We start from the raw sequence: 9164 nt of genomic DNA on the forward strand, positions 1-9164 counted from the left end.
AATAAAGAGGTATCATCCGCATATCTAAGGTTGTTGATACGTTTCCCAGCCATCGTCACTCCACATGAAGACTCCTCCAGACCGGCCGTCCTCATGATGCACTCAGCATATAGGTTAAATAGGCAGGGCGACAGTATGCAACCTTGTCTCACTTTTTTCTCAACCGGAAACCAATCACTAAGACCATGCCCAGTTCTGACTGTGTCCTCTTGCCTTTCATACAGGTTCCTGAGGATACAGATGAGGTGAAATGGAACTCCCATCTCTTGGAGAGCTTGCCACAATCTGCTGTGATCTACACAGTCAAACGCTTTCGCCTAATCAATAAAGCAGACGTAGATGGGTTTCTAGAACTCTTTTGCTTTTTTCATGATCCAGCAAAGGTTGGCAATCTGGTCTTTAGTTTCTCTGCCCTTGAGAAACCGAGCTTGCACGTCGGGAAGCTCCCGATCCACATACGGCTGCAGCCTACCTTGAAGGATTTTTAACATCACCTTTCTAGCGTGCGGAAAAATCGCGGTCGTGCGGTAGTTGGAACAATCTTTGGCACTACCTTTGTTTTGGATGAGGATGTAAAGTGACCTCCTCCAATCCTGTGGCCACGGCAGGGTTGTCCACATTTGCTGACATAATGTATACAGAACGTTAACTGCGTCGTCATGGTTGAGGTTTTGAAGCAACTTAGCTCGAATGCCATGAATTCCGCTAGCTTTGTTCTTAGCAAGGCTGGCCAAGGCCGATTCAACTTCCCTCTTCAGGATGCCCGGCTCGAAATCAGTAATCATAACCGTCTTATGTTGGGTTTGCATATCCGGGTCCTTCTTGTACAGTTCTGTGTATTCCTGCCACCTCTTCTTTATCTCTGAGGCTTCAGTGAGGTCTCTGCCTCGTTGGTCCTTTATCACGTCCAGCTTAGCACAGAAGCTTCCTTTGATATTTTTTATTGTCGTATCCAGAGCTCTTGTGTTCCTCAATTGGCTGTGTCCACAACTGCTTGGCACTGTATGTTTAGAAAGGAACTTTTATCTCTTCTTGCTAATTTCTGAAAATCCACACTGAGAATCTTGTATCTTTCTCTTTCCCCCATAACTTTTGCCATCCTCTTTTCTTCAGCTATTTGCAAAGCCTCCTCATATAACCAGTTTGCTTTCTTGCATTTCTTTTGCTGTGGAACTGCCTTAGTGTCCAACTTCTTGTATTATATCACGAACATCAGTGCACGTCTCTTCACGCTCTCTGTCTTCTAGGTCTAATTCTTGATATCGATTCCTCACTCCCACAGCATATTCTGATGGAATTTGATCCATATCCTACCTGGAAGGCCTTCTAGCTTTCTGCGTTTTCCTGAATCGAAGCTTAAATTAGGCAACAAGAAGCTGATGATCGGTGCCACAATTGGCCGCAGGCCTTGTTTTTACTGCTTATATAGCGTTCTTCATCTCTGCCGCCAAAGAATATAATCATTCTGATTCCTGTACAGACTGTCTGGTGAAGTTCATGCGTACAGGTGCCTCTTGTGCTGTTGAAAATGAGTATTCGCTATGGTCAGGTTGTTTTCTTGAAAAAACTCTAATAGCTCTGCCCAGCTTCATTTGGCTCACCAAGACCGAACTTGCCTGTAATTCCGGATTTTTCTTCACTACCCACCTTAGCATTCCAGTCTGCTATGAGAAAAAGGAAGTCTGATTATGGAGTGCAGTCTTAAAGGTATTGCAGGTCAGCATAAAATCTCTCAACGTTAGCTTCTTCAGCAGTAGTGGTTGGTGCATAGACTTGGATAACTGTTGTGTTGAAAGAGTGACCTTGGATCCGAAGTGAAATCATTCGGTCGTTTTTGGGGTTGTACCCTAGCAATACTTTGGCCATTCTTCTCTTTACTATGAGAGCGACCCCATTCCTTATTCTAGATTCGTGCCCACAATAAAAGACTTAATGGTCGCCGGAATTAAATTCTCCCATTTCGATCCACTTAAGCTCACTGATATCCAAGATATCAATGTTCGATCTGTCCATTTCTCGCTTGACGACATCCAGTTTGCCTTGCGTCATAGATCTTACATTCCATTTTACTATGTGATATATCTCCTTGCAACATCGGACTTTCCGGTCGCTTCCCGACACATCCACAACTGAGCGTCCTTTTGGCTTAAGCCCAGCCGCTTCATTTGTCCTGGAGCTACTAGGAATCGCCCTTTGTTCATCCCCAGTAACAGGTGGGACGCCTTCCAACCTGGGCGGCTCATCTTCCGGCGCCATATCATTAATGCTGTTTTGTCTGGTCATAGGGTTTTCTTTGCAGGAAATACTGGAGTGGGTTGCCTTTACCTTCTCCTGTGAATCACATTATGTCAGAACTCTCTGCCGTGACCTGTCTATCTCGGGTGGCCCTACACAGCAGAGCTCACGACTTCATTGAGTTGCCCAAGTCCCTCCACTACGACAAGGCCGTAATCCATGAAGGGGCGTGTGGTGTAGGGTCCCAGGTAACACTGAATGTGGGGCCCCAGTGGGTCCGATGTAGGCAAGTGGGGCTGGGGCAACCATCATAAAACCTGCATCGGTCCCCGATGGGGCAAATGTGGGCAAGCCCCATTTGGGCTTGCCCCTGCTCCGCCTGCATGGGTCCCATAGCGGCGTTTCTTGGGCTAATGCAGAGCACATTCCTGCATCCAGACCACAAGGGTCCCTTGCCGGATATTTGAGGGCAATCCAACCTAAATGTGGGCTTTTTGTGGGAAAGCCCTCATAGATCCGAAGTGAGGCCGCCCCCATTAAATCTTTGTGGGACCAACATCGGCCGTAGTGGGGCAAGAAAACGGACATACCCACATGCTGCCCAAATCGGCCCCTTGTAGGTTACTTGAGGGCAGGTGAAATATGAATAAGGGCTCAATTTGGGCAAGCCCTCGTGAAGCCCAAATGAGGCAGCCTTAGCTAAACCGCTTTAGGTCCCACATAGGCTGTAATGGGGCTGGAAGGCGGGCGTGCCCGCATGGTGCCAAAATGGGTCCTTTGTGGGGGCTTTGAAGGCCCGTGCAACAGCAGGTGGGCTCTAGGTTCAAAAACAACGTCCAGCCCAATTGGGGCTGCCCACATAAAACTGCTTTATATCCCACATGGGCCGTAATAGGGCTGGAAGGCGGGAGGGCCCGCATGATACCAAAATTTGTCCCTTGTGGGGAATTTGAAGGCACGTGCAATAGCAAGTGGGCTTTAGGTTCAAAACCAACACCCAGCCCAATTGGGGCTGCCCACACAAAACCGCTGTAGGTCCCACATCGGCCGTAATGGGGCTAGAAGGCGTGCGTGCAATTGCGTAATCATTGTTTCCAACTTTTATTTGCATTAGATGTTGCCCTAAATTACTGTTATAGATGATTTGTATAACAGTTGTGGCCACGTTTAGTTGATTAGAAATTTACATGGCTTTAGTTCTCGCGCTCGTGCAAATTGCACTACATATACTAAAACAAACTGATTGCTAACTGCTGCCTCTTATGTGGTTGCTTTGGACAGCTTGCAACTCGCAGTACAATATTACTGTTCAGAACACACATCTCCATAGCCTGAACAAGATGTACGGCTAGATGAATGTTAAGAATTATTGTAAAATTTAATATTGTGGCTGTTTAGAAAGTGCAGACATGTATAAAGTAATTACTTATGTGCACAAATATTGATTGGGAAAACTTGGACTAGGGCTTTCCATCAATTTCCTACGTCGGACCCCTATGAGAATAATGTGGGCAAGCCCAAGTGCGGCTAGCGCTATAGAACCCGCATTGGTCCTATGTCATTTTCTGAGGGGCTAACTGAAATAAAAAAAAAATGTTCCTCCAAAGCGGCTGCCCAAATCGGTCCAAAGTAGGACCATCGCGGGGAGTTGGCGGGATGTGCCCTTTTAACAATGCCGGAAAAATGTGGGCAGCCCCGCTAGGGCTGCCTGCATCGGCCCCTAGTGGGGCCAATTGGGGCTTTGTCGACAGCCCTCTTCGGGCCTACGTCGGCCCCTCTTGCAGCACCCGCATTGAGCCCACCGGGGCTGTCCTGCATTGCCTACATCGGGCCCACCGGGGCCCACCCTTCATAGCCCACTTTGTGCTACCTGGGGTGTATTAAATGAGTGTCCGTATGAGTACTGATGGCGTCAGGTCAATTCAATCCACCCAACCGCTCTCCTCAGAAACACGACAAGAAACAAGTGGCGGCCCTGAAAGAACAACTAACACGTATGAGCTTGAATTATCGCATAAGCTGATAGAAATATGTACAGTTGCACATCATGGTCCGTAATTGAGCGAGAATGATATAAGGACTACTATGACATGAAAGGCAGCCATAGAAATCTCAGGCAAGGCGACTCAGTTCTGTGGCCATAGTCCATGGGATACAACAATATCTTCTAAGGAGCCCAATGTTTATATTTCAGGTATACTCCTAACTTTGGACAGCAATATACTAAAAGCAGCCTTCTCACCAACATGTCGTGCACGCCTTCAGTACTACTCTCTTGGAGGCATCTCAAGCCATCTATCGAAATATTTTCTCAGGTGGCAGAAACCGGCTTATTGGATTTAGAATTCTCAGGTTTGTGGTGCGCAATATCGCGAAAACCCTTGGTCATTTGCCTGAATTTTTGCATAAGTTGCTTTTTGACTTTTTAGTAATCCCTAGAAGTTTACACCCCCATTCCAAAGAAAGGCAGTGCCAAAGATTGTTCCAACTACCGCACAATCGCGCTTAGTCCGCATGATAGCAAGGAGATGTTGGAAATCCTCCAAGGTAAGCTGCAGCAGTATGTGGATCGAGAGCTTCCGGACGTGCAAGCTGGGATTCGCAAGGGCAGACGAACTAGAGACCAGATTGCCAACCTTCGCTGGATCATGGAAAAAGCAAGAGTTCCAGAAACCCCTCCACTTCTGCTTTATTGATTATGCGAAAGCGTTTGACTGAGTAGATCGCAGCAGATTGTGGCAAGCTCTCCAAGAGATGGGAGTTCCAATTCACCTCATCTGTCTCCTCAGGAACCTGTATGAAGGACAAGAGGCCACAGTCAGAACTGGGCATGTTCTTACTGATTGGTTTTCGATTGAGAAAGGAGTGAGACAAGGCTGCATACTGTCGCCCTGCCTATTTAACCTATATGCAGAGTGCATCATGAGGAAGGCCGGTCTGGACGAGTCTTCAGCTGGAGTGAAGATTGCTGGAAAACGTATCAACAACCTTAGATATGTGGATGATACCACTTTAATGGCAGAAAGTGAAGTGGAACTCAAGAGACTTCTGATGCGCATACAAGAAGACAGCGAGAAGTCTCAGCTTAAACTGAACAATAAAAAGACAAAGATCATGGCGTCTTGCCCTATCAAGTCCTGGAGCATAAAGGGACAAGAAGTGCAAGCTGTGACAGATTTTCTCTTTTTGGGCTCCGAGATTACCCCGGAAGGAGACTGCAGCCATGAAATTAGCACACGCCTGCTTCTGGGAAAGAGAGTCATGGCTGGCCTGGCAGGAACATTAGACTGCCAACCAAGATCCGTATAACTCGCGCTATGGCCTTTCCAGTTGTGATGTATGGATTCGAGATTTGGACTCTGAAGAAGGCCGACGGCTGAAGAATTGGCGCGTTTGAATTGTGGTGCTAGCGGAGACTCTTGAGAGTTCCTTGGAATGGCAGAAGATCAAATCAGTCGAGATTGTTGACCATAAACCCTGACTACTCATTGGAGGGTCAAATTATGATGTTAAAGCCCAGCTACTTTGGTTAACTGAGGAGAAGAGAGGAGTCACTGGAGAAAGATTTCATGTTGGGAAAGATTGAGGGTCACCGTAAAAGGGGTAGGCAGCGAACGCGATGGTTAGATGGCATCCTCAAGACGCTGCAGATGAACTTATGTGATGTTAGGAAGATAGTGAGGGACCGGAAAGCGTGGCGTGATATGATCAATATTGTCACGAAGAGTCGGACAGGACTGAACGACTGAATTGAACTGAGAATCGAAGGCAGGCTCCCTACCCGACCCCCCACTTCACCAATTAAATACATGCAAAACGCTGGCAATCTTGCCGTAAAGCTATCCCCACAAATTATTGCTGATTTTCGTCAAGGTCGTCTATTTTGTCATCAAAAGGAGCCATCAACTTTTTCCGACAAGCTGACCGGTCTAGCCTACTCTATTTCTACCACGGAGCCCCAAGCTTCATCCGTGCTTCCCTTGCGTCCTCATATCATCTGCTGCTTCCGCATCAGGAACTCGTTTTCTCGTTCTACTCTTTATTCACTCTCCTCTGCCTCCTTCGCTTCTTTCTAAGGCGCTACTCTTCTAGCCTCTGCTTCACGTGCCACCTGTTTGTCATTTTTCACACGTGCTAGTTGTCGTTCATCCTCCCCCTGTTGCACTAGCTACTCGGCGTTCTTCTGCCTCTTTTGCTTTCGATTTACTCTGCGTTCAACTACCTCACGAGCATCCTCGCCTGTCTGTGCTCTTTTAATCCTTAGCCGTTCGATCTTGTTAATACGGACTCATTGCCTCTAAACTGCTTAGCCGTAGCTTGAGAGCAATCTTTAATGTCATTACCAAGTCCATACTCTGCCGTCAAGAAGTCCCCGAGAGCTAAAACAAAATAAACAATACAAACACAACCTGGAAAGTTCTCTCGCCGCGAGTTTCTATGCTCGAACCTGCAGATTGCTCGGGCTAAATGAATGAACCAGCCACCAGTTATACTAATGCGGTCACTCCCCAAGTAGCACAAAGTGGGCTATGACGTGGGGGCCCGCGTTGGGCCCGTGAGGGCAGCCCATACGGGCCCCATGCGGGATTTGCAACACGTACCCAGAGGGGCTCCGCGTGGGCTACCCAATTCTGCCGCTATCGGTCCCAATCTGTATCCGTGTGGGCAGCCCAAATAGGGCTGCCCGAATTCAGCCCAGGTAGACTAATGTGGGCAGCACACCAGAATCATTAATGGGTCCACACATTTGTGCAGGCAATGCCATCCCATTGATCAAGGTTTTAATTTTTAAGCCGATTAATCCCTCCAATACCTGAATTATACAGGCGCGGGATTTGCGAAAGCCAGTCCGTTTCGGGCTGACCCACGTGCTGCCCTGATGGGTTGAATCTGGCATTTTCGGGGCTGCCCAAATTCCAACAATCATCAATTGCGAAACATTAAGCGCTATTTTTTTGCTTGTATGCGACACTCAGTAACATGAGAGAAATTTATTCCCAACACTACAATAATGTGGGCTGGCCCACATCAACCCCAACATGTTGGTGTGAATATTCATTTCGGTGGTGTGTAGAATAGTAATGCCGCAGGAAACATTTGGAGGTCGTTCAGTGCATACACGTAAAACGGAACAGTTACTGTTGCATATTTTCTGTCGACACTGCATAATTAACGTAGTTGTTAGAGTAAAAATAAATTTTCTGTATTCATAGCAGAGATATGCTTAGGACAGTTATGTGAAACCTCCCGAAGAGGCAATTAGTAACCAGTATAACATGATTTACATAAATCAAATGGTGACCTAAAGATAGGGTGGAGACGTTTCAGAGCGATAAGCCCGCCTACGGCCAATTTGAGGCACACTGCGGCATTTCATGGGTCGCCCCAATTGGGCTGATTTTGATTATACCGCATGGACTACAAATATATGTTGCATTTTCCCGCAAGTACCCCAAGAAATACCCGTTTGGGCAGCGTGGCGGTGTGGTCGCTTTTCAGCCCGGCCGCAAACCATGCGGGACCTATTCGGTTTTTGCGTGGGCAGCCCCAGTCAGACTAGCCCGTCTTCTATTTGCTTTAGGCCCACATTTGCATCGCATCTGCACTAAATTGCCCGGCAAGAGACCGATGCGGCAGAAGTGTGAAGGAGCAATTGACTGCCCCGATACAGGTCATGTGGAAATTATCTAGGTTTTTTGCGGGCAGCCCAATTTGGGGCAGCCCAGGAATTTTCTGCATGAATTCAAGATTTTCGTCTGACCTTCCCTCAAGTACCCCTCAAGGGTCCCAGGTAGGTAATGTGAGGGGCATACCCGTATTTAGCCCCACCGCGGCGCATGCGGGACCTATTCGGCTTTTGAGTGGGCAACCCCAATTAGATCAGCCCATGCGTTTCCTACACAAAGCCCAAATTTCATTTGCATCGGCCCTAAAATTTCCCAAGCGGGACCCTTGAGGGCCAGATGTGGGAATATGTACTCAGTTAGTCCTTTCCACGCCTATATAATGCCCAAATGGAAAAAGCAGGGGCAAGCCCAATTTGGGCTTGCCCGCTTGATCCCTAAAGCGGGTCCTCGTGGGTTTTATTGTGGTTTCCCAAGCCCAACTTGCCCATACGGGCCCCCGATGGGCCATGTAATGTGTGCTACTTGGGTCATTTAATACTCCCTATAGCACACCGGCGCTAACAAGTCTAATTGTGCACGTGGCACCACGGGTATAAGCGTTCGGCGTTTACGCACACGGTATGGATTTGATGAGTTGGTGATTCGGTCCAGGCTGCAGCTTTGGCGTAGAGGTGGCATTCGATGATCGAAAGACTGGCCTCTCCATCGTCAACTCGATAGAAGTGGCGTCGAACTGCCGATGGCGTTCAGTTGGATAGCCTGGGCGATGCAGGTGGAAGGTGGTGACTGTTTTGACGCTAGAACACCGGAACTGGCTCAAGATCAGCAGGGAGACTACGGCGCAGTTTAGTAGAACATGCGACCACCGGAGCGGCACTAGGCGTTACTGTCGTCCAGCCGACGCGTCCCTGACCTCTCAGATCCTCCGCCTATATTTGTTCAAGTCCCTGTCGCGTAATCCTGCGCGCATTTATAACCTCGGCGTTGATGCACGTTATACTTGCCTATGTCGTCATCAGTTATCCATCAATCGCCGCTTGTCATAGAGAAACATACTTATATTTCTATTTCTACTTGCCACGTTGCTTAATATTTCTTTCTCCTCTTCTTTATTCTTCATTTGTACCCGCTATAATTATCGCCGTCGTCTTTTTCTTCTTTCTCTCCAGCCTCTATTTCTTCTTTTTGCCATCATATGATACAGAGCTATGTCTGCTGCATATCCACTAAATCTATCGTCCACTACTTTATGTTATTGCTTCACCAACACAATTCTGAGTTCTTTTACGACTGCTTAGGTCC

At 47.6% G+C, this 9164-nt stretch overlaps 1 protein-coding gene across 1 annotated transcript in view; it reads right to left on the reverse strand.

Annotated features, from left to right (window-relative positions):
- Positions 1–8616, reverse strand: part of LOC146171531 (uncharacterized) — a 32449-nt gene extending 23833 nt beyond the window's left edge. The window contains exon 1 of the mRNA XM_084586482.1: positions 8478–8616. Coding sequence (XP_084442608.1) covers positions 8478–8540 — 63 coding nt within the window. The 5' untranslated portion in view covers positions 8541–8616. The remainder of the gene's footprint in view (positions 1–8477) is intronic.
- Positions 8617–9164: the final 548 nt, after the last annotated feature.

Source organism: Amblyomma maculatum, unplaced genomic scaffold (assembly GCF_055883805.1).
Source record: "Amblyomma maculatum isolate TAMU_Amacu unplaced genomic scaffold, ASM5588380v1 scaffold_20, whole genome shotgun sequence".
NCBI classification, from domain to species: domain Eukaryota; kingdom Metazoa; phylum Arthropoda; class Arachnida; order Ixodida; family Ixodidae; genus Amblyomma; species Amblyomma maculatum.